General features: G+C 33.6%; 3 protein-coding genes across 3 annotated transcripts; 1 reads left to right on the forward strand and 2 right to left on the reverse strand.

Moving 5' to 3' along the window:
* The first annotated feature begins 4,358 nt into the window (after positions 1 to 4,358).
* Positions 4,359 to 5,594, forward strand: LOC123203962 (UPF0481 protein At3g47200-like). Its single transcript, XM_044620463.1, has one exon. It carries the CDS (start codon positions 4,359 to 4,361, stop codon positions 5,592 to 5,594), a length of 1,236 nt encoding a protein of 411 aa, XP_044476398.1.
* Positions 5,595 to 12,453: 6,859 nt separating this feature from the next.
* LOC123204012 lies at positions 12,454 to 18,235 on the reverse strand. Its single transcript, XM_044620539.1, has 3 exons — positions 17,863 to 18,235; positions 12,937 to 13,685; positions 12,454 to 12,612 (listed from the first exon to the last, which is right to left on the reverse strand). The coding sequence occupies exons 1-3, from the start codon at positions 18,233 to 18,235 to the stop codon at positions 12,454 to 12,456; spliced, it is 1,281 nt and encodes a 426-aa protein (XP_044476474.1).
* Positions 18,236 to 22,824: 4,589 nt separating this feature from the next.
* LOC123204028 lies at positions 22,825 to 25,238 on the reverse strand. Its single transcript, XM_044620563.1, has 4 exons — positions 25,214 to 25,238; positions 23,762 to 24,038; positions 23,349 to 23,497; positions 22,825 to 23,273 (listed from the first exon to the last, which is right to left on the reverse strand). The coding sequence occupies exons 1-4, from the start codon at positions 25,236 to 25,238 to the stop codon at positions 22,828 to 22,830; spliced, it is 897 nt and encodes a 298-aa protein (XP_044476498.1). The 3' UTR covers positions 22,825 to 22,827.
* Between the last annotated feature and the right edge of the window lie 982 nt (positions 25,239 to 26,220).

Raw genomic sequence — 26,220 nt, forward strand, 5'->3', positions numbered from 1 at the left:
TAGCTGCAATTTTTTTTTTGTTTGAAAGGGCAATTTCAACTGTTTTATTTATATTTTTAAAGGAGTTTTTTTCCAATATTTTCATAAATATTTTGATTTGCAAAATCAATTTTGAGAAATTATTCTAGAATTTTTTCTTTTCTTCCTTCAGGGGTTTCTCTTCAACAATGGTCAAAGTCATTTTTGGGGTTTGTCGACTCTGGAGGAGCTAAGGGATGGTGAATGTCCAAAAATGCTAATTCAACACTTCGTCAATCTGTGTCCTGGATGTCGACTCTGGAGGAGCTAAGGGATGAACTGTCAATCCATGTAGTAGTTGACTTGTCATGCATCACAAAGCTATCGTACACTCGTACGACGAGATGAACTGTCAATACTATTTACATTTACAACCTAAAAACTTTTAATAAATTGATTCCGGTTTTATGGCGCATCGTGGACATGATTATCTAGTCATAGCCAACGCATAATAAAATGGTAAATAGAGTGACTGACAAACAATTAGAGATGACAAAAACTAAATGAACAAAAAAAAAGTACAATATATAGATAATGATGTCAATCCATCAGGTGAAGTATGATTATTAATCTGTTAGTATTACCGATGTGGTTGTTGGCTTGTCATGTATCATACAGTTGTCTGACAACAACAATAATATAATTTAATTGTTGAGAGATAGATATTGAAGCTAATAATGTGTCACTTCTATGTTGAAATCTCTTTCTTAAAAAGTTAATTGCGATGAAGATAGAATTATATAGAAACATCATAACAAATTTACTTTTCTTAAGAATAAATACTTTTTTGTGTAATAAGAACAAATCTTTTCTTTATTATCCTTAATGAAACTGAGAATCTTATCTATTTCTACTATATTATTCTTTCAAGAAAACTTTTCACATACTTGATTTTTTTTCTTTTTATTTAAACTAATTTTTGTTTTTTACAGTGGAGAGGACCTATTAAAATTAACTGAGGATGTAGACTTCTTCATTTACTCAACAAATCTTGTTAGGCACCTTGTAAATCCAGCACTGACCAACAGTAGAGTCGGACTGCAGGTTTTCATCAATGTCATTTGGTGGACGAAAATGAATAAAGTGACAAGAATATATCATAAAAGTAATTAAGCTGTTAGGCATGACCGAAAATGACACACAATTTTATTCCAAACCGAATTAAGTAGGTCAAACAGTACAATATAAAAAACTATTAGTTGAGATCAAATTATTGTAGCATCCTATAGATAAACCCAAAAACATTTCAATCTTTTTTCAAGTTTTTAAATTTAGTGATTAATAATTTTTAATGGTACACACCCGTGTATGGAGGCATACATGACCATGTATAATTAACAAAAAGTCAATTAGTGGATTAGATTGTGATCGTGACGAAACAAGAGATTGTCATAATTATGCAACTAGATACATGACCACGTATGGCCTATACATGCCCATGTATCGCATCTTAGGGATAAAATAAAAACACGATAACCGTAACTTTCTTTCATTATCTTCTATAATCGTAAAAAAGGAGAAAGTGTGAGATAGAGAAAAGATATTTTTGTCGCCTGTAGAGCTACCAGCGATCACCAAAATCACTATAGCCATGCAAGAGAAACATTTTCATCAGAATTCGAGTAAGTGGAGTAGCTTCCCTTGTTTGGTTATGTAATCTTTGAAATGTTTTTGTTATATACATGATCTAGGATGTTTAGATATAGTAGTGATGATCTTGTTGATGAAATTGATGATGATATGCAAACATGAAGAGTTATACACATGCGTAATCTATTGATTGTATGAATGTTTAGGTTTTGACTTTATTGATGCCTTAGAGTCATGTATATGTACTTCGATTAAATAAATCATGTAAATATCATGCTTAGGGTGCATAAAGACTTTTGTGTGTGTCGTAGAATAAGTAATCTTACCAGAATTATGATCCAAGAAGCGTAGAAATCCTAAGGTGCAATTTTCAAATCATGACACACGGTCGTGTATGGTCGTATACACGGTCATGTGTTGTTTCAAAAATTTTGAAAGTCTAAAAATTTTGCACTCGTTTGAAGGGGAGAAATGCATGATTGTGTGGTACAGGACACACGTTTATGTATGACTTTTTAAAAGTGGATGACGAGCATTAGAGGATACGTGGCTTGCACATGTGGATCATTGTGCATAGGAGGGTGTCTAAGTTAACTCCCCATGTGCACCTACTTTATGCACAACCATGTGTTAAGTGACACACGTTTGTGTATATGGGTTAGAAGACACATAAGTGTAGATAGAAAAACACATGACTGTATACCTTTAGACCAAGACAAAAGATGATTTTGCCCCTTAGCTATGTGCATAGAAGGGGAGAGTTATGTAAGAAGAATAATGAGCTATTAGAGCATAATGAATTCAAGAAAGACATAGATAAGGTATCCGACTATATGGATGATGGTACAAACTTAGATCCAGTCAAATTCAAGTCGAAAGTCAACAACCTTAAGGCTAATGTCATATAACTAGATAGTCACCAACTATGTGCATAAATGATGATAATCGTGGAAGCAATAGGTTTGGACACCTATAAGATGCATCATACACTTAGAGCCAAGGTGCGTAGCCACCTAGTTTAGTTTAGGTGTGCATGGTAAGGATGTGACTTTTAAATATTCCTCATGTGATCAGTGAGATGCACCACATATGTACTCGAGGTAGGGGCCATCTCCGGATAGTTAGTCAGCAGTTTTGATCAAGTTATGTGATAAGGGAAGAAACTACTATTAGAGATTTTTTTGTGTGATCAGGGTATCCTAGTTAGAAACCTAATAGAGCATTTGACATGTGTGCAAGACACAATAGTAGGTTTCACTAGGACATCAAATATGTTGATTTCAGCTTGGGTCTTCGCAACTTCCATGGATGATTCATGTTAAGACACCGAGGTATCATAATGTAACCATAATCAACATACAAATGTAACACAAGATTTAGCATCAGTTATTTATAATAGTTTTGGGTGCCAAAAGGCCACCACTTACTGAGTTTTACTCATATGTTTTCTTTCATATGTTTATAGGTAGAGATGAGTAGTGAGACACATGAGAGATCCAACGGTCCAATTAGTAGTTGCACAAGGAGAAAGGCCCTTTGTTATTCAATTTTTATCAGACATATAGCTATTATTATTTTTTTATTATTATCATTGTTGTTAGTACTTTCAGACATATAGAATCATTTGAGTATTAATTAACAAAGTGTTTTTATTACATTACTTTTTTGCATGTTTTATAATTATGATTATGCATTAAAGTTTCTAAATAGTTTTGTTGTGCACGCGTCTTCTGTCATATTCTCATCAGAGGTTTGTATCTGGAGAGAAGTGTTATAATTATTCTACCCAATGATTGTGGATTAGACATATTAGTTACACTTTTCAACCAAAGAACAACACAAAAGGCTCCTTAACCAATTCAAAATACAGAAATAGAAAGTATCATTGAAAAACCCAATGAAAGTGTAGAAATTAGGTCTAATAGACCACCAAGAATAAGTATGGATAATACCCAAACTTTATTTTCAAGATTACTCTATTCACCTTAATTACATTACACTTAGACTCATAATATTATTGAGTCAAGACGATGTTCTTTGTCCGGAGAAGGCGTCGGAAAAGGGGAGAGAGAGAAACTTGTTGGTGATGCACCGGAAAAGGGAGGAAAAAAAAACTTTAAGGAAAAAATGAAATATTTCAAAGTTGAAAATTATTAGTTTTTTAAATTTAAAAAAACATGTAAAATATTTTATTATTTTTAATATATTTTTAATGAAATAATAATTTTATCTATAAAACTTAACTAATTCTATTAATTTTAGTTATTTATAAATAAATATTGAGTTTTTATTAATTATTGTGAATGAATATTAAGTTTTTAATAATTAATAAATACTACTCTGAAAATACGATAAACTGCAAGTGGGAGTAAATCTTTTGGCCGAATTTAAAACAAGTGGAGTAAAAGAGTAGCTTTACACGTCGGTACAGTCCTCCACTCTTCTCTTTCTCCTCGTGCAACCTCCACCTGCCCTCATCATGGAATTCATTGTGTTTATTATTATTTTATTATATTCAAAATGTACCGTTGGTTCTTTCAATATAAACACGGTCTGTGAATTGTACATCCAAGGCCAGGAACCACAAGAGTAACACGTCCCTGCTGTGAGGTAGCTGTGGCTTTCCAGAGAAGGAAAATCAACTCAGGTCAGTCCATGCTGCTTTTACATTTTATTCATGATTCTCCTTGGCTCAACAGCCATATTTACTATTGTTATCCTCCTTTTATTTTAGAACAGTGAACTGGAAGATGACTGCTGTCTTTAAACATGGAGACCTGATCCAAAAGTTGCTAAATGACACTGATGCAAGCCAGGAGGTCGAGTCTGTTCCTGATCGTTGCTTTATATACAGGGTGCCTGAATGTATTCGAACAGGAAATGAAGAACTTCACACTCCTGTGTTAATTTCTATTGGTCCTCTTCATCATAACAAACAAAAATTGGCCGTTATGGAAAATAAGAAGAAACAGTATGTGAAAAGTTTTCTTCAACGAACAACATTTCAGAGAATAGATCATATTCTAAGTTTTATCAAGGACAATGAAAAAACCATCCGTGCTTGTTATGCAGAAGCATCCACACTTGGGAGTTCTGAGTTTGTGATGATGATCCTATATGATTCTATCTTCATCATTGAGCTCTTCCTTATAGAGAAATTGCAAGATCGATGTGACATATCAGCAGATAAAATTTCACTATGCAGAGACTTGCTGTTATTGGAAAATCAACTTCCACACTTTGTGCTTCAGGGAATATACAAGTTAGCTGTCGATGGCAGTGACATAAATTTTCCCTTCATGGAGCTTTCTCGTAACTTCTTTGCGCGATCAACAAGTGTGGAGCAAAGTGGCGTCTTTTCGGATTTCACACGTGTGGAGTCAAGTACATTCTCGGCCGAGTCAGTTAAACATTTCACAGATTGGAAAAGAATCATTCTGCTCAAAGGGTACCTAACATTTCAGGTCTTGTCCGATCGGATCGACAATTTACCTTGTGCAGTGAAGCTTTATGCGTCAGGAGTAAAGTTTAAGAGTATTACTAACGCACCATATCGGAGTTTATTCAAGGTAAGTTTTGAAAAGCAAAAGCAGCTGATACCATTTTTTGAAGTTCTTGAATTGAAAATACCACATTTTCTAGTAGATGAGAGGACCGAACATCTACTCGGAAACATTATTGCTATGGAGAAGTGTCTTTATCCAGATAAAGCTCGGGTTTGCAATTATGTTGAACTGATGGCCTATCTTATGAGAACTGAAGAGGATGTGGATTTGCTTGTTAAAAAAGGAATAATTTCCAATAAAATGAGTAACAATGCTTCAGTGGCAAATATGTTTAAGAAACTTAATGTACTTCATGGACCATCGCCATACTATGGGGTATGCGAGGAGCTCAAAAAGCACTACAACAATCCGTGGAACAGAGCCAAGGTAAATTTGAAAACAGGAACTTTGAAAAGAGTATATCAACTGTTGCGGCAATAATACTTTTGCTTCTAACTATCGTATAAACCGTATGTTCTATCTTGCAAATTGTGTAATTTTAATTGATATTTGTATTAGACCCAAAATCTACTTGTGTTAGTGTAATTTTCAGTTTCAAGGTTCTTGTATTAATAATAACAAAAAAATTTTAAGACATGGATCACAAAATAAGGCCATTCCGCTTCTTGGCAATTCATTACACAACAATTTAGTTCGGTTCTTACTGTTTCCACTAAGAATAATCAGATTTTGCAGATTTTTAACATCTCAATCTGTCTGCATGACTGCATTAGTCTTCCAACATGTTCGTAGAAGATACGACCAAGTCTTAGATTTCTTACCTTTGGCTTTGGCAATTGGTTTTGCCTTGAAAGGCAGGAAGGTCTTGCCACCCATGAATAGCTGTAAGACTTCCGGTACTTCATCACCATCTTCCTTTTGGTAGTTCTCAAGGATACAGCAAATGGTCCTCTCCGTTGCCGTGAGTGTAGAGTTCAACAAGTGCACATATTGCTTCGTATGTTCATTGCTCTGCAATATTTTATAGTTACAAAAGCATAATCGTGAGTTTGTAAGAATTCTAGCCACAGAAAAAATATTAAATTATATGTTGTTTCATGGAAAGTGTATAAGGGCAGCAAACTACACATCATTTGGCTTTGCCTGCACTAACTAGGAACGGGTAAACAGAACACACCTTTTTCTGACCATATCGAATCTCCAATCTTCTCGATTGATAATTTGTACAGTTCGAACATGATACCAACTCTCCATAGGTTTGCGATGCAGGAAACCATCCTTCCAAATTGTAAAAATGCAATCACAATATCTTCCGACGAATAGCTGCCTTTATACAGTTCGAACATGTACAACATTAGGTTGCCTTTGTACCCCATGCGGAAGATATTCATACAACAAATCCGCACAAGTTCAAATTGTGAAAATGCAATCACAATGCAAAACAGCTACATAACAAACACTCATGGATATATTTATGTTGACTATATTCACGTCAGCAAGCACATATAGAAAATTCTGCTTCAGCATCCAAATACAATAGTAAGTGTTCTAAGAATTTCAGTTAGGCTGTGTTTGCTGGCACAAATTTCAGCAATCTAGTTGTATGCAGACCAATCTGAAGGCCACCATATTACATACTCAACAAACTCAATTTCAGTTCATAAACTCTTGATCCAACGCCTATTACCATGGCAAAGAACCAATAACTAAACGCATTAAAAAAAATTGTCCAAGTTTCAAAAATATTGGCCACTCAATAATGCCAGATTTTTTTAAATAGAAATAAAGAATTAAAAAAAAAGTTCATTTTTGTTTAGCAATAAAACTATATATACCCATTTTTGTTACACAATTTGTGTATACAAATGAAGTGTTATTATGTAATTGGATGTTTCTTTATCATATGATGACATGTTTTAAAATCATCTAATTACATGATGACATATCACTGTGTATATAAATTGTGCACCAAAAATAAGTACACATAGTATTGCTCTTTGTTTAGTTCTTCTGCTAATTTTTTTTTGCTCAGTACAATGTTGATATCTTTTCCATTTCTAGCTGCTTTAGTAGGCTCTTATATTCTCAATTCTGCCGATGATTTCCTAGCTACCAAACAGAACATAAACATTAACGACATCAAAATCCAAAAAAAGTCTCAATTTTGAGGGAAATTAATTAAAATAGGCACGCAATTTACCACGTAAATCCTTTTCGATAAAATTTCGGTAGTTTTACCTTTTTAAACAAACCTTATTTTCTATTTCAATAATACCTTTTATCCTATTTCTTCATATCCAGATTAGTTTTCATCAGAAAATCTTTTTTTTTTGAGAGTATATTGATTAAATTTAATTTTTTTGTAATCGTTAAGATTTACAGATAAAAAACAGATTAATTTCTGATGTAATGTTGATATTCACATACTTTTAGAAAATGATGAACATAACTACACAGAGAATGCGTATGGGTTGTCCACAAGTGCTAAAGGTGTGCATTCTTTTGAAAGGGTGCGAAAATATGCAAAAGGGTGTGTGCTTTTTGAAAAGGGTACATTTTTCTGAAAGGATGCAAAATTGTCATGGGGTGCACGAAAATGTGAAGGGTCACATAAAAATGTGAAGGGGTGCATGAAACTGTGAAGGGTACGTAAAAATGTGAAGGAGTGCATGAAAATACAAACAGGTGCGTAAAAATACAAATGGGCATATGAAAATACAAATGGGTGCATAAAAATATAAACAAGTGCGTATAAATACAAACAAAGGGTGTGTATAAATACAAACGGTTGCATAAAAATACAAATGGGTACGTAAAAATACAAACGGGTGTGTGAAAATATATACTAGTGCATGAAAATATAAATGGGTGCATAAAAATATAAATGTGTGTGTAAAAATACAAACGGGTGCTTAGAATATAAAATGGGTGTGCGAAAATATAAAAAATATATATTATATTTTTTTTATATATATATTATAATATAATAATAATATATTTTATATATGTTAATCAGGTGTGGGCAAAAGGGTGTGTCCCTTTGCATTTTTATGCACCCCTTTATATATAAAATATTATATATTAATAATATAATATATAATATATTATATTATATAATATATTATTATTATTATGTATTTGTTTGTATTTTTATACTCCCTTTTATATTTTCACGTACTCGTTTGTATTTTTATATACCCGTTTATATTTTTACGTATTTGTTTGTATTTTCACGCACCTCTTCCTAGTTTCACGCACCCTTTTATAGTTTTACGCACCCTTTCACATTTTTACACACCCCTTCACAGTTTTATGCACTATTTTATACTTTCACGCACTCATTCACAGTTTCAGACACTCTTTCATATTTTCACGTACTCCTTCATAGTTTCACGCACCTCTTTACACTTTCACGCACCCCTTCACAGTTTTATGTACGCTTTACAGTTTTACACACCCTAAACCCTACACTTTCATACAACCCTTCATAGTTTCACGCACCCTTTTATAATTTCATACACCCATTTACACTTTCATGCACCCTTCACTGTTTCATACACCTATTTACAGTTTCATGCACTCCTTTACACATTCACACACCTCTTCATAGTTTCACGCACCCTTTTACACTTTCACGCACCCTTCCACACTTTTACGCACCTCTTCACATTTCCACGCATTCTTTTACACTTTTCCGCATCCTTTCACAGTTTTATGCACTCTTTTATACTTTCACGCACCCCTTCACAGTTTCATGCACCTCTTTACAATTTCAAGCACTCCTTCATAGTTTCACGCACCCTTTCATAGGTTCACGCACCCCTTTACATTTTTGTATATTTTCATATTATTTTGCACATTTTCACACCCTTTCAAAAAAACACGCACCCTTTCAAAAGAATGCAACCCTTTAGCACTTGTGCACACCCCACATGCAGTCTGTGTAATTATGTTTATCATTTCTAAATATAAACTATTACATCATAAATTAATTTGTTTTTGATTTGTAAATCTTAATAATTACATTAAAATTAAACTTATTTTGTATACTCTCAAAAAATAAAAGATTTTTCTGTAAAAACTAATCTGGATAGACAGAAATAGGATAAAAGGTATTGTTGTAATATAAAATAAAGTTTGTTTAAAAAGATAAAACTATATAAATTTTGCTAAAAAAGGTTTATGTGGCAAATTCCATGCCTATTTTAATTAATTTCCCCAATTTTGAGCTTAGCTATTTTGAAACTAGCACAACTTAACTTTCCCTTCACCCCCTCACAGGCTGCAAAGTTATGGCTAAACTCCATGACATATTTATTTATCAATTGTATAAATTAGAGAAAAAATTTTAAGCGTATAAATATGAGATTTAAACTTTTAAAATTTTATTGATATTATATTCAAGTCAAACGAAATTGAACAATATTAAACTTCAATTCAAATTTGGTTCCATACAAATCTAATTACTAATTGCATACAAACAACCAATCTGCTCACGGTCCCAATTCATTGTGAGGAGCATACGTAATTCTCAAACTATAAGGGTTATAGTAAACTAAAAAAATACTCGTAATATGGTAAAAATAGACTAGTTTTTTTTTCTTATTAATTTTTTTAATTTTATCCAGATCGGGTAATTTTTCATTTATGTTGCAAAGTTAATATAATTTATAAATTTATATTTTAAAATAATATTATATATTTTTTACTATATTAACACTCGAAGGAAGAATCCAAATATTAGTGTGAGAGCGAAGAGTTCATATCCAAACTGAACATTAACATGATGAAAGGATTGATAACATTAGCAGATAATTAAAATTTTAAACTTCTAATAAAATTTCAAAATAAATTCATTAAAATCCAAAATCTACACATTTTTCTAACCTTGCAATTGTATACTCTTCACCAGTTTTAACTATGGGTAAACACGTTTTAAGAATAACCGGACCAGAAAATCCATTTTAAACTTCTTGGAGAGGTAAAGGCAAGTTGACTTGATTTTTATGCACGTGATGTAACAATTAGATAAAGCCGGGGAGATTGTGACAAGTCAAAAAGCCATAACCATGCAGGAGAAAACTTGAATTTGAATACAGAATATGGAGAAGTGAGTGGTAACAAGAACCCAGATATTGCACAATGAACATTTTGACAACCAAAAATCAACCAACTTATTATTATTATTATTTTATGAGATATGACTCTATAACTCACCCGTCACCATTACAAAGAAGTAAAAATGATATACTCATCTGTTTTTTTCACAAAATTTCTTTTTTTACCCCTTCCTTTATGGGTGTTTGTTCTCTTGATCCACCCAATCACATATAAATAAATGAGTAATACAACTTTTTTCCACACTGAATTGCTATGCTACAGCTTTCACTAAAAGAATGGCAATCGATTTTAAGTAAGGCAATATGGAATCTGAAAATTTGTTTGATCAATCAGGCACTGTAGTCGTCAGGTTCCCAGAAACTCGAACTGTGGCTTTTTCTACCAGACACAGTCCCTATGTCTGCAATTGATGCCCCAGAAGCTTTATTATCCAACTGGGATTCATTGGACAACTGAGGCTGCAGAATTTCTCAATAGAAAATTTCAACTTCCACTAGCATCCTTATTAGTGAACATGCAGGCGCGGTAAGTTTGGAGGATTAGTTGTTTCAAGATTTGCCCACAAGTTTGCGAGGGGTAGGAAATAGTGCTTACCATTCCATACCACCATTTTCATATCTGATACATGCAATCAAATAGAAACTTGGAAGATGAGACACAGAATTCAAAAACATGGTTGTGATTTCAATCAAGTTGAGACATTTATGAATTGTTACCTGGCACTGCTCCAGAACTTAGGAAAGATAGCCGACAGGTAAGTTCTTGTCCAGAGAAAACATGGTTATGAAATGCAAGTGCTTCAAGATCATGAATATGCCTGATGGATTCCAGTAATTCCTTGGGAGTTACATTATACTCAAAACCTGTCGGATCAGAAATATTTCTGACAGCCTCTTCAAGTCCTGAACTTGACCATAAGGTAAAACACTCGCTTAGAAGAGTGAACATGTCAGATGAAACAAACTTGCCAAAAGACACAGGTTGACCAATTTGAAAGTAAGATGAAATTTAGATAGCATACAGATTTCCATTAATGTAAATTTCCTCAATGTTGGCTCCTAAGCACAAACAATTGAATTGCCAAAGATCCAGTCACTGAGTTTTAAGAAACACACACAGCCAATCAAATGAGTTAAACCTGAATATCAATGCGACAAAGAAAATGCTGACACTAAAGCAGGACAAATTGGAGCTCACTTTGACTCATTTTACAAATATGAGGAAGCTTTCACTAAGTACATTGTCCAAAATCTAGATCGTAGTTAATTACATTTAAAAGGAGTCTAAGTAATTTATTACCGTATCATTCGATCCACTTTCTGAAAAAGCATCCCTGAATTCCTATAAGGTTTCTCTTTTCTCAACATTGCCAATAACAGATGTAGAATCTAGTCCATTTTCATTATCATTCTTCTGCTTGTTTTTTGACAATGAACTGGAAGTACCATCTGGTGCCACAGAACTTTTGCTGAAATCAAAACCAAAGTCAAATTGACCAGTTTTTTGAGAGATGCCATTTGATGAAGCAAATAAATTTGTAGGAACCTGTGCCCATTTTCAAAGACAAATGCCCACTGAGCTCCCTCAGAATTCCCAGTCCCTTTGTTGTCGCCCTTCAAATGAAAGGATGTCAGTCCATTACAAACCAAATGAAAATAAAATCAAAAGTCATATATGTATATATTTAATGATGCTTAGAAATACAAAACATAAAATCAATGCATAATAACAAATATAGCTTAAAATTTTAAACAAACTCCCTCACCAAGTACACAACACATGAATGCAAAATTAAGTACTAGGCAGTACCGATAGTAGATAAAGACAGTTAATTATTCCCAAACTTCCTAATAAAGATTCTTTCAACTGTCATAATTCAGAAATCTCTAAAATACTTATACTGTTACAATCCATAAAAGACAAATTACTACAATATAACATTCAATAAGCTATATTCAAAACTTCTATTTCACAGTTCACGACTTCAACAAGAATATTCCTTGTGTTAGCCTTAAGCGAAAAATCTATATTCAAACTACAAAACCCCAACAAAACAAAAATGAAGATTCCAAACTCAAACAGAGGCAATTAAAAAAACCAATGAAAAATCAGATTAAATCAAGAGAAATAGATTTACCTTAATATTCCTATCGCCAGACCATGGTTCTGGTTTTGCATCCTTAAACTCCCACTCATCATCTTCTTCAAAATCCTCACTCTAGTCAACTAGACTTGAACTTAATCCATTTGCATCCTTATTTACTCCATTATCACTTGAACTTAACCCATTTAAGTTTGAACCCCACACATTCCAACTTGAATTAAGTCCATCAACATTTGGCATTGGTACATTTTCAGGTTTCACCTCGTGTTGACTCTGGTTCAAAAAGTTTGCCATAAAACAGCAATTTAACAATTTAATTAACTCAGATAACAAAAACTCATAATCTTGAAAAATTTTCTTTTTATGAGCAAAAAAAAAAAAAAATCACTATCACATTACAAAGTTTAAAGTGAATTACGACTTTTATGTTTAATTTTCAGAGCAATATTTGCATAATCAGTTGCATGTTCTGCAAGTTTTTAACTTCAACATGGCAAGTTCATGTTTTTTGCAAGATTAACCCCCATCTAACCTTATAATTTTTTTTTTAATTTTCTTTCCATTTCCACGATTTTATCAACAATTAAACAGAATTACGTTAAAATTAAAATCTCCATTTGGTAATTTAGTCTCTGCAGCCTTGAATGGCCACCCATCATCATCCTGATCTAAAACCGGATTAAACCCATTTGAATCCAAATTAATCTTCGAATCCATTCCATTCAAACCCAAATTCGATACACTTCCCTTCAAGTCCGACCCTTTTGAATCCAGATTCAACCCATAAGAACGCCAATCCTCCAACCCGTTTATTTCATAATTCGACACACTCCTCTTCAAATCCAACCCCTTTGATTCCGATTTCAACCCATAAGGATCCCAATTTTCCAATTTTAAACCCGAACAGTTTGAATCCAAATTTGATGCACTTCTCTTCAAACCCAATCCATTTGAGTCCAAATTCAAACCCGCACCACTTACCACCTTGCTCGGCTCGCTCCCAGCATATAAATTCGAAATCAGATCGCTCATATTTAACTCCGATCCCACCTTTTTCTCAGTTTTTTTCAACACGGTTGCACCATTAAATAATAAACCCGGCTCACTCGATTCATCGTCCTTCTCTTCCTCTCCAAACAACGACAACGGCAACGCGCCCTGGGTTTTCTCCCACTGAACCCGATTCCGACTGGGGACCAAGTCAGGCTGGGCCACATCATTTATCAAGCCATCAGCTCGGCGACGGACGGACAAATGAATCGGATCCAGTGATTTTACAGGAAGCGTTTCACAGCGGGAGAACGAAGCGGGTGTAACAAAATCGCCCCAATAGTCATCAATTTTATCTTAAAGATAGGAACCGTTGGTTTTGGGATTTGAATGAACGTTGGCGCAAATTTGTCCCATTTATTAACATTATTAGATTAATTTTCTGACTAAATATTTTTGTAAGCACTTTGCCTCCGTAGACAGCACGTTGTGATAATAACAAGTAGAAGTGGTTAAGGTTCTAATCCGGTCAAATTGAGTATTCTTGAATTTATATTTGGTATGATAACTTGAACTTGAGATCAACATTACTAATTAAATTAAAGCTTTACACAAGAAATAATAATGAAACTTTATAGCTTATAAATATATTATAAAAATAGGATGTAAAATGTCAAAAAGATTTTAAATTTTAAGAGTTTGTTAATATTATATTAAAGTTAAATCATAAGTTCATTAAGTTATACAATAATGAACCTGAATTTGACTTAACAATAATTAAGACAAACTCAGTTCAAGTAAATAGTAGTTGTGCATCGTTGGATTTGATTAAAAACGAACTCTTCTTATATTGTCATAAATTTATTCAAGAATTGGTACATTGAACTTCTTGTATATGTCATATGTCATGGTTCAAGGTGAAATTATTGTGACATAGACAACAATGTGAGAAAAGCATAAAACTGTTTGCCTCTTTGTTAGGATCCCAAGTGCAAGGTATGAGATTTGGATCTCACATTAGAAAGTATAGGCAACGCGCCCTGGGTTTTCTCCCACTGAACCCGATTCCGACTCGGGACCAAGTCAGGCTGCGCCACATCATTTATCAAGCCATCAGCTCGGCGACGGACGGACAAATGAATCGGATCCAGTGATTTTACAGGGAGCGTTTCACAGCGGGAGAACGAAGCGGGTGTAACAAAATCGCCCCAATAGTCATCAATTTTATCTTAAAAATAGGAACCGCTGGTTTTGGGATTTGAATGAAGGCCAAATTACATTCCCACCCAAGGTTTGATGTTTTCTCAAGTTTCCACCCTTTAACTATGGAAACACTAAACACCCACCCATGACCAGTTAAATTTAACAAAACCCTAACGGTGGTAAGGGTAAAATAGTCATTTTCTCTATAATAATAAAAATAAACTAAAATAGAATCTAATTTTGCCTCCCTAAACTTTAAAAACTAAAATTTTTCCCTAGCCTAAGTTTTAAAAAATCACAGTTTCACCCTAGGATTTCGTTTTGAAATCTTCGGTGATATCTCCGACTCCATTGCCGACGGCCTCTCCCTCCCGAAGCATCCTCTCCTTCCGACGATCTCTTTCCTCCCATGTGGACTCCTGATCGGAGCCGGAGAAGTAGTGGAAGACGAAAAACTTTGTCCGGGAAGACGAAGTTCTTTGTCTTCCCAGTCGTCTTCGTTTGGGAAGACGATCATCGTCTTCCCAGACGAAGACGAGATTACTCGTCGTCCTCTGGGAAGACGAGTTGTCTTCATCTGGGAAGACGATTGTCTTCCTAAACGACGAAGACGAGATCGATCGATCTTGTCTTCGTCGTCTGGGAAGACGATTTCTTTTCCCAAACAACTTCTCTCTGCACCGGATGAGTTGGGGTGGAGTTGAGAGAGGCCGTCGGTGGAAGAGAAACCGTCGGGAGGGGAAGACGGTCGGCGATGGCACCGAAGAAAGTGAAAGGGTTTGGAAATAAACCTTAGGGGGGGAAATGCGATCTTTTCAAACTTAGCTTAGGGAAAAAATGTTAGTTTTTAAACTTTTAGGGGGGAAAATGAGATTAAATTTTCAGGTGTTAGGGTTTCGTTAAATTTAACCTGCTATGGGTAGGTGTTTTGTGCTTCCATAGTTAAAGGGTGAAAACTTGAGAAAACATCAAACCTTGGGTGGGAAATAGTCGTTTGGCCTTTGAATGAACGTTGGCGCAAATTTGTCCCATTTATTAACATTATTATATTAATTTTCTGACTAAATATTTTTATAAGCACTTTGCCTCCGTAGACAGCACGTTGTGATAATAACAAGTAGAAGTGGTTAAGGTTCTAATCCAGTCAAATTGAGTATTCTTGAATTTATATTTGGTATGATAACTTGAACTTGAGATCAACATTACTAATTAAATTAAAGCTTTACACAAGAAATAATAATGAAACTTTATAGCTTATAAATATATTACAAAAATAGGATGTAAAATGTCAAAAAGATTTTAAATTTTAAGAGTTTGTTAATATTATATTAAAGTTAAATCATAAGTTCATTAAGTTATACAATAATGAACCTGAATTTGACTTAACAATAATTAAGACAAACTCAGTTCAAGTAAATAGTAGTTGTGCATCGTTGGATTTGATTAAAAACGAACTCTTCTTATATTGTCATAAATTTATTCAAGAATTGGTACATTGAACTTCTTGTATATGTCATATGTCATGGTTCAAGGTGAAATTATTGTGACATAGACAACAATGTGAGAAAAGCATAAAACTGTTTGCCTCTTTGTTAGGATCCCAAGTGCAAGGTATGAGATTTGGATCTCACATTAGAAAGTATAGGCAACTAATGTGGGGTTTATATAGTCTTGGGCTCTCCCATCTCAATAGCTAATTTTTAAGGTGTGGTTCTCCTAAGGTTCGTATCATTTGGTATCAGAGTCATCACCATGTCTCCCAGTTGCAATCGTGCGGCGCGGGTGGTGACGCCAGTATTGCAGTGTTCGCCTGGAGCTAGCAGGGAGCTAGTGCACAGCCAGCCCGCGTGGGCGTCGGGACTGCGGAGCGTGGTGGTATGTTAGGATCCCAAGTGCAAGGTATGAGACTTGGATCTCAGATTGGAAAGTATGGGCAACTAATGTGGGGTTTATATGGTCTTGGGCTCTCCCATCTCAATAGCTAGTTTTTGAGGTATGGTTCTCCTAAGGTTCATTTCACTCTCCCTCTTCTTTTCTTCTTCAATGATCCTTATGCCCAAATACTTTTGGGTCTTTCACTTGGGTTGGCTGGCAATCATAAAGTTAAAAGAATTTATTCTGGTTGTCCCTTTGCCCAACTTTTTTGCGGCTTCAATTCATATAGATAGATATACAAACACAAAAGTAGTTGAAGAATAAATTCATCCATGTGAAAAATATATTTAAACTGGACCTCCTTCTGTTATTTCTATTTTTATTGTTTTTCAGTACAACTTTGTTGGTGCCTTGGTGATCTGGTTTCATATATAGAAGAAGAGCATTCACGTACTCATCTTTTAATGTTACTGAACTAGAAAGTATACAAAAACTTATTAAAACAAGGAGCTTCACACTGAATATTACAGTAATACAAGTAGATTCTGGATCTAATACAATTATCAATTAAAATTACACAACTTGCCAAATAGAACATACGGTTTGTACGACAGTAAGAAACAAGAGTATTATTGCTGCGACAGTTGCTGTGCCTCTCCATGGATCGCTGAAATATACTCTTTTCAAAGTTGTCTTGGTTCTGTTCCAGGGACTGTTGTAGTGTTTTTTGAGCTCCTTGCATAAGTTATGGTAAGCCGATGTGTTTATAGTTACATTTTGACCAAGTGTGTTAAACAGAGTTGCCACTGAAACATTGTCCCCCATATGCCTGGAAATAATCGACATCTTTCACAATACTGATAAGAAAATTCATTGGTTCAATGTAATTGCAAACCAGATCGTTATTTGGGTAAATACACAGCTCCAAAGCAATAATGTTTCTGAGTAGAAGTTCAGTCTCATCACCTATAATTAACTATGATATCTGCAATTCATGGACTTCAAAAAATGGGATCTGTTGCCATCGCTTTTCAAATTTTATATCAAGTAAGTTCTGTTTTTTTTTAATAATACCTTTAAACTTTATCCCTGACTCATGTAGCTTCACTGCACAAGGTAAATCATAAATCACTCTTCCGGCTGACACTGAATTTGGGTAGCCTTTGAGTAAACTAATTCTTCTTCAATCAGTGAAATGTTTAACTCCCACCTCGGGAGTTTTTCTACTCAATTTTACACCCATAGAACTGTCAAAGAAATCAATAGAAAGGTCCATGAAGGTAGGTAAGTCGGTGCCAACGAAAGCCAACTTGTATATTTCCTCAAGGATAAAATATGGAAGTTGATTTTCAAATAATTGCAGGTCGATCCATAAACTATAGCTTATTAGGTATGTATCTATATCACTTCTATCTTGAAATCTCTTTCTTAAGAAGATTTCCATGATGAAGATACAATCATATAGAATCATCAAAACAAACTCAGGACTCCGAAGTGTAGATGTTTCTGCATAACAAGCATGAATTTGTTCTTCATTGTCCTTGATGTAGCTGAAAATCTTATCTATTTTCTCTGTTGTTGTTCGTTGAAGAAAGCTTTTCATAAATTGTTTCTTTTTCATTTCCATATCAGCTAATTCTGGTTTGCCATGATGAAGAGGACCAATAGAAATTAACTCAAAAGTGTAGAGTTCTTCTTTTACAGTACGAATCTTTTTAGGCACCTTGAAAATACAGCACCGATCAGGATTCGGCTCGGGCTTCAGGTTTTCATTAATGTCAATTAGCAACTCTTTGACCAGATCTCCATTCTCAAAGGCCGCAGTCATCTCGGAGTTCATTGCCCTAAAGCCAAAGGTAGATAACAATAGCATGAGGTAAATATTTTCTTTTCTATACATAGCTTTCAGAGAATAACACGAGATCTCTCATAAATCACTTGAAATGTACAGTTTCAATTAAATTATTTGGTTAGTTAAAGTTTTGGGGTGAATCAATTTGGTTAATACAAATTTATATTGAAAATAATTTGGATTAAACTATATTTTTTGTTCTAGTGTTGGAATCCGGCAATACCTCTATTCTTTAATTTGATTTACCGAAAAAAGTAACAAGATAATTAAGCAAATGAAAATCAAGTAAACAAGAAAAAGAATGATAAGAGTCTTATATTTTGCAGTAAATACAAAACCCTATGAAAGCGAAAATTGTCATAATTATTTATTGAAATCTCAGTTATGCTACTTATCATAATAGGGTAGTGTTTTAAAATCAAAATGGAACCAACCAATCTAATAAAGAACCGATGATAAATCTGATTCTAATCATAGTTGAAACTCATTTAAATTATCGAATTGAATTGACACAATCATTAACCTAAAGACGACACCTTGACAAGATCTGAAAACATTGAATTGACGTTAGTATCTTAATTTTTATCCTCTATATTACTTTTTGCAGTTTTTTTTATACATACGTGTTTACTTAAATAAGGTGTTTGTTTATTTCTTGCTTCAAATAAACATCAGCTGAAGAGGTAAATAATTTAAGCCGACTAATACTGATCAAACTATAACATAAATTAAGCTAAAACAAAGAAGAAGAATAAGTGATAAAGAAAAATATGTGCATCTGAATTTCAGACTCCAGGAGATACAAGTGTGATATCAGTGTGTAGAATCCTTCTCTTTCAAATGTCACAACTCACAGCCACAGCCCACAAACACGTCGCAGTTCTCTCTTTGCTCCTGTATACTATATATATAAACGTGCACCTTATTAATGTAATTCCTTTCTTGAGCATATTATAATTCCAAGATTAAAAAAAAATGCTGTCCTTTTGGTCAAGTTAAGCACATATACCTGCTCTTTTGCTTTATGATTGAGAAGATTTAAGAAAGAAAAAAAAATAGAAGCTGAGCTTTTGTGAATAACACATCTGGTGGTATTTTCTTTCACTAAAACAAAATGTTACAAGAGGCTTGAAACTGAAAATTGCAGTAATACATGTAGATTCTGGATCTAATACAAGTATAATTAAAATTACAGAACTTATTACAGTAATACAAGTAGTTTTTGTATACTACTTGTATTATAATTAATACTAGCATTTGTATACTATATATATAAACACGTTCACCTTATTAATGTAATTCATTTGTTGCGCATGTTATAATCCCAAATTAAAAAAAAAAAAATGCTGTCCCTTTGGTCAAGTTAAGCATATATACCTGTTCTTTTACTAAATGACTGAGAAGATTTAAGAGAGAAAAAAGATACAAGCTGAGCTTTTGTGAATAACACGTCTAGTGGTATTTTCTTCCACTGCAACAAAATGTTAAAAGAGGCTTGAAACTGAAAATTACAATAATACAAGTAGATTCTGGATCTAATACAAGTATAATTAAAATTACAGAACTTGCAAGATGGAATATATGGTTTGTACCATAGTTAGAAGCACGAGAAATGTTGTCTCAACAGTTGTTGTGTCTCTCCAAAGATTGTTGAAATATACTCTTTTCAAAGTTGCCTTGGATCTGTTCCAAGGATTGTTTTAGTGTCTGTTGAGTTCTTGGCATATGCTATGGTAAGGCGATTAGCTTTGACGTACATTTTGATAAAGTTTGTTAAACATATCTGCTACTGAAGCGTTGTCCCCCATACAATGGGAAATAATTCGATTTCTAACAAACGAATCCACATCCTCTTCAGTATTGATAAAATAATCTATTAATGCTACATAATTGCAAACCCAAGCATCATCTTGGTATAGACACTCTTCAAAGTAACGATGTTCCTGAATAGACGTTTAGTCTCATCGTTTACTAGTAAATGTGATAATTGCAATTCATGGACTTCAAAATATGGGATCTGTTGCTTTTGCTTTTCGAATCTAACTTCCAATAAGTTGTGCTCTCCTTCACCCAACTCATGTAGTTTCACTGCACAAGGTAAGTCACCAGTCAATTCTTTGGTTGACACTGATATTAGGTAGCCTTTGAGTAGTATATATCTTCCCCAATAAGTGAAATGTTTTAACTGCCACCTCGGAGTTCTACTTAATTTCAGACTTCTAAACTCGCTAAAGAAATAACAAGAAAGCTCGATGAATGTAGGTATGTCAATGCCAACAAAAGCTACCTTGTATATTTCCTCAAAGATTAAGTATGGAAGTCAATTTTCAAATAACTGCAAGGATGCATAGAGCATATTATAGTGGTGTTGTAACTAGTAGTCTAGTAATATGTCATTTCCATCATCAAATCTCTTTCTTAAAAAGATCAAGATGATATCATATAGAATCATTATAACAAGCTCGAGACTCCTAAGTGTTGATGTTTCTACGTAACAAACGCAAATATTTTTTAATTGTTTTTTATGAAAATTATAATCGTAGCAATTTTCTCTGTTGTTATTCTTCTAAGAAAACTTTTACATATTTTTTTCTTCTTCTTTTCCATGTCAGCTAATTCTTGTTTATTATGGTAAAAAGGACCAATTGAAATTAACTCAGGACTGTAAACTACTTCATTTATGCTTTGAATGTCTTCTGGCACCCTGAAAATATAGCACTGACCAAGATCAAACTCGGACTCCAGGTTTTCATCAATGTCAATAAGCAACCCTTAGTCATCTTCATGTTCATTACTCTGAAGTCGAAGGTGCATAACCATCAACTCATAAAAGACGAAATGAGGTGTATTATGCATTCGAAGAAAATAACAATCCTATTCATTATCCTAAAACAAATTAAGAGCATAAACAAGTGCAGTAATTTGAACCTGAAATCTTTACATTGACTCATCCAGTATATAACTTATCCTATGGCAGGACTCGAGAACATATTGTAAAATAAGTCCATACATAAAAAATTCACATCGAACTTATTGACATTTTTAAAGATTGCATGCTTTAATTACATAAGAAGTGAATTATATATAAATAGAAAGTCTTTATTATCAATTAAAATAACCACACAGCTTCAAATGCAACACAATTAATCAATCTAATACATCTAGTTATATTGCTTGACAGAGTAAATGGTCCGTGTAAAAGTGAGATGATGGCAGCTGCAACAGTTGCTGTGCCTTTCCAGATATCGCCAAAATACACGCTTTTCAATCGTACCTTGTTGTGGTTGTATTGATTGTTATAGTGATTCTTCAAGTCAAATTGAGTATTTGTTGAATTTAAATTTGGTATAATAACTTGAACTTGAGATTGAAATTATTAATTAAAGCTTTACTCAAGAAATTATAATTAAAGTCTATAACTTATAAACATATTATAAAAATAGGGTATAAAATATCCAAGATTTTAAATTTTAAAAGTTTATTAATATTGTACTCAAGTTAAATCATAAGTTCATTAAGTTAAACAATAGTGAGCCCGAGTTTGATTTAACAATACTTAAGACAAACTCAATTTAAATTAATCATAGTTGTGTATTATATTATCATAGTTTTATTCAAGGATTGGTGCATTGAGCTTCTTGTACATGTTATATGTCATGGTTCAAGGTGAAATTATCGTGACATAGACACCAATGTGAGAAAGCATAAAACTGTCTGCCTCTCCTCTTCTTTTCTTCTTCAATGATCCTTATGCCCAACTACTTTTGTGTCTTTCACTTGTGTTGGCTGGCAATCATAAAGTTAAATGAATTTATCTGGTCGTCCCTTTGCCTAGCTTTTTTACAGCTTCAATTCACATATAGTTACGGGCTCATGTCCCTTTTTATTTAGTGCATTCTGATGTATGGATGTCTCCTATTTCTTCTGTTTCGAGTTTTCGCTATTATGTTATGTTTACGGATGATTGTACCCGATATTCATGGATTTATGCGACATAAAAATTCAGTCTTTTCTTGTTTCACTCGGTTTATGGCTTTTTTAATTCATCAAAGATCACATGCCTGGATATGAAAACACGGCCTGAAGAGGGATAGAGACAGCGATACCCTTTATGGCTGGGGTGGGGCTATAACCCAAAATACACATTGGCAAGAACGAGGTTCCAGCTTGTGAGCGGTATAGGGTGCTAAGTGGGGATAGCACGCACACCCGAATGGTCATAGATATATATATATATATATATATATATATATACACAAAAGCAGTTGAACAGTAAATTCATCCATGTGAATAATATATTTAAACCGGACGTCCGTCTGTTATTACTATTTTTATTGTTTATCAGTACAATTTTGTTCGTGCCTTGGTGGTCTGGTTTCATATATAGAGGAAGAGCATTCACACACTCATCTTTTAATATTATTATTGTCGCCAGGAGGGAAATCAAGGGAAGAAATATTGAACTAGAAAGTATTCAAGCACATATTTTTATAAAAACAAGGAACTTGAAACTGAATATTACAGTAGTACAGAGTAGATTGTGGATCTAATACAAGAATTAATTAAAATTAAATAACTTGCAAGATAGAACACACAGTTTGTACAATAGTAAGAAGCAAAAGTATTATTGCTGCGACAGTTGCTGTGCCTCTCCATAGATTGCTGAAATATACTCTTTTCAAAGTTGCCTTGGTTCTGTTCCGAGGATTTTTGTAGTGCTGTTTGAGCTGCATGCGTATGTGATAGTATGACCAGGGGCTTATGGGTACATTTTGATTAAGTTTGTTAAACATATTTGCCACTGAAGCATTGTCCCCCATAGAATTTGAAATAATTTGATTTCCAACAAGCAAATCCACATCCTCTTCAATATTGATAAGACAATCCATTAGGTCAACGTAATTGCTAACCAAAGCATCGCTTGGGTAAACACACTGCTCCAAAGCAATAATATTTATGAGTAGAAGTTCAGTCTCGTCAGCTACAATTAGTTGTGGTATCTTCAATTCATGGACTTAAAAAAATGGGATCAGCTGCTTTCGCTTTTCAAATTTTATATCAAGTAAACTCTGTTCTTTTTTAATAATACCCTTAAACTTTATCCCTGACTCATTTAGCTTCACTGCACAAGGTAAGTCATAAACCTCTTCTTTGGCTGACTCTGATCTTGGGTAGCCTTTAAGTAGACTAAGTCTACTCCAATCTATGAAATGTTTAACTTCCTCCTCGGGGGTTATGCTACATAATTTTACACCCATAAAAGAGCCAAAAAAAATAGTAGAAAGGTCCATGAAGGTAGGTACATGGATGCCGTCGAAAGCCAATTTGTATATTTTCTCAAGGATAAAATATGGAAGTTGATTTTCAAATAATAGCAGGTTGGTCACTAAAATAAGTTTTGTTGGCTTTGTATCTAGTAATATATCACTTTTATCATGAGATTTCTTTGATAAGAAGATCTCTATAATGAAGATAGAATCATAAAAAATCATTCTAACAAACTCAGTGCTCTCAAATGTAGATGTTTCTACGTAACAAACACGAATTTGTTCTTCCTTGTCTCTGATGAAACTTGGAATCTTATCTATTTTCTCTATTGTTGTTCGTTGAATAAGGCTTTTCACATACTGTTTCTTCTTCTTTTCCATGTCAGCTAATTCTTGTTTGCCATGGTGAAGAGGACCTATTGAAATTAACTGAGGAGTGTAGGCTTCTTTATTTACTCTACGAATGTTTTTAGGTACCTTGTAAATACAGCACTGACCAGGAGCGGGTCGGACTCCAAGTTTTCATCAATGTCATTTAGCAACTCTTTGACCAGATCTTCATGCTCAAAGGTTGTAGTCATCTCCGAGTTTATTTGCTCTAAAACCAAAGGTAGATAACAATAGCATGAGGTATTTATTTTCTTCTCTATATACAGCTTTCAGAGAATAACACGAAATCTCTCATAAATCACTTGAAATGTACAGTTTCAATTAAATTATTTGGTTATTTAAAGTTTTGGGGTGAATCAATTTGGTTAATACAAATTTATATTGAAAATAATTTGGATTAAATTTTTTTTTTTTTTGGTGTTGGAATCCGGCAATACCTCTATTCTTTAATTTTATTTACTGAGAAAAGTAACAAGATAATTAAGCAAATGAAAATCAAGTATAACAAGAAAAAAATGATAAGAGTCTAATATTTTGCGGTAAATACAAAACCCTATAAAAGTGAAAATTGCCATAATCAAGAACCAATTATGCTGCTTATCATATTAGGGTAGTGTTTTAAAATCAAAATGGAACCAACCACTCTAATCAAGAACCAATGATAAATCTGATTATGATCATAGCTGAAACTCATTTAAATTATTGAATCAAATTGACATAATCATCGACCTAGAGACGACACTTTGATTAGGTCTGAAAACATTGAATCGAGTTTAATATCTTATCAAACTATCACATAAATTAAGCTAAAACAAAGACGAAGAATAAATGGTAAAGAAAAATATGTGCACCTGAATTTCAGAGTCCAAGAGATACAAGTGTGATATCAGCGTGTAGAATCCTTCTCTCTCAAATGTTACAACTCACAACCACAGCCCACAGACACGTCGCAGTTCCTCTCTTTGCTCTTGTATACTATATATATACACACTCACCTTATTAATGTAATTCCTTTCTTGCGCATATTATAATCCCAAGATTAAATGCTCTCCCTTTGGTCAAGTTAAGCACATATACCTGCTCTTTTGCTTTATGATAAAGAAGATTTAAGAGAGAAAAAGAATTAAGTTTGAATTTTTGTGAATAACACGTTTGGTGGTATTTTCTTCCACTTCAACAAAATGTTACTAGCGGCTTGAAGCTGAAAATTACACGAGTACAAGTATAATTAAAATTACAGAACTTGCAAGATAGAACATAAAGTTTGTATGATAGTTAGAAGCAAGAGTAATATTACCGCAACAGTTGCTGTGCCTCTCCATAGATTGTTGAAATATACACTTTTCAAAGTTGCCTTGGTCCTATTCCAAGGATTGTTTTAGTTTTTGTTGAGTTCCTGGCATATGCTATGGTAAGGCGATTGGCTTTGATGTACATTTTGATAAAATTTGTTAAACATATTTGCTACTGAAGCATTGTCCCCCATCCATTGGGAAATAATTCGATTTCTAACAAACGAATCCACATCCTCTTCAGTATTGATAAAATAATCTATTAATGCTACATAATTGCAAACCTGAGCATCATCTAGGTAAAGACACTCTTCAAAGTAACAATGTTCCTGAATAGACGTTCAGTCTCACTGTTTACTAACAGATGTGATAATTGCAATTCATGGACTTCAAAATGTGGGATCTGTTGCTTTTGCTTTTCGTTTCTTACATCCAATAAGTTGTGCTCTCCTTCACCCGACTCATGTAGTTTCAATGCACAAGGTAAATCACCAGTCAATCCTTTGGCTGACACTGATATTGGGTAGCCTTTGAGTAGTGTATATTGTCTCCAATAAGTGAAATGTTTTAACTGCCACCTCAGTGGCTATTCTACTTAATTTCAGACTTCTAAACTCACTAAAGAAATAACAAGAAAACCCTATGAATGTAGTTATGTCAATGCCAACAAAAGCTACCTTGTATATTTCCTCAAAGATTAAGTATGAAAGCCGATTTTCAAATAACTGCAAGGACGCATAAAGCATATTATAGTGGTGTTATCACTAGTAGTCCTGTAATATATCATTTCCATCATCAAATCTCTTTCTTAAAAAAGATCTCTATGATGAAGATGATATCATATAGAATCATCATAACAAACTTGAGACTCCTAAGTGTTGATGTTTCTACATAACAAACACGAATATTTTTTCATTGTTTTTGATGAAAATTATAATTGTAGCAATTTTCTCTATTATCATTCTTCTAAGAAAACTTTTCACATACTTTTTTCTTCTTCTTTTCCATGTCA

This window comes from Mangifera indica, chromosome 2 (assembly GCF_011075055.1).
Source record: "Mangifera indica cultivar Alphonso chromosome 2, CATAS_Mindica_2.1, whole genome shotgun sequence".
Classification (NCBI taxonomy): domain Eukaryota; kingdom Viridiplantae; phylum Streptophyta; class Magnoliopsida; order Sapindales; family Anacardiaceae; genus Mangifera; species Mangifera indica.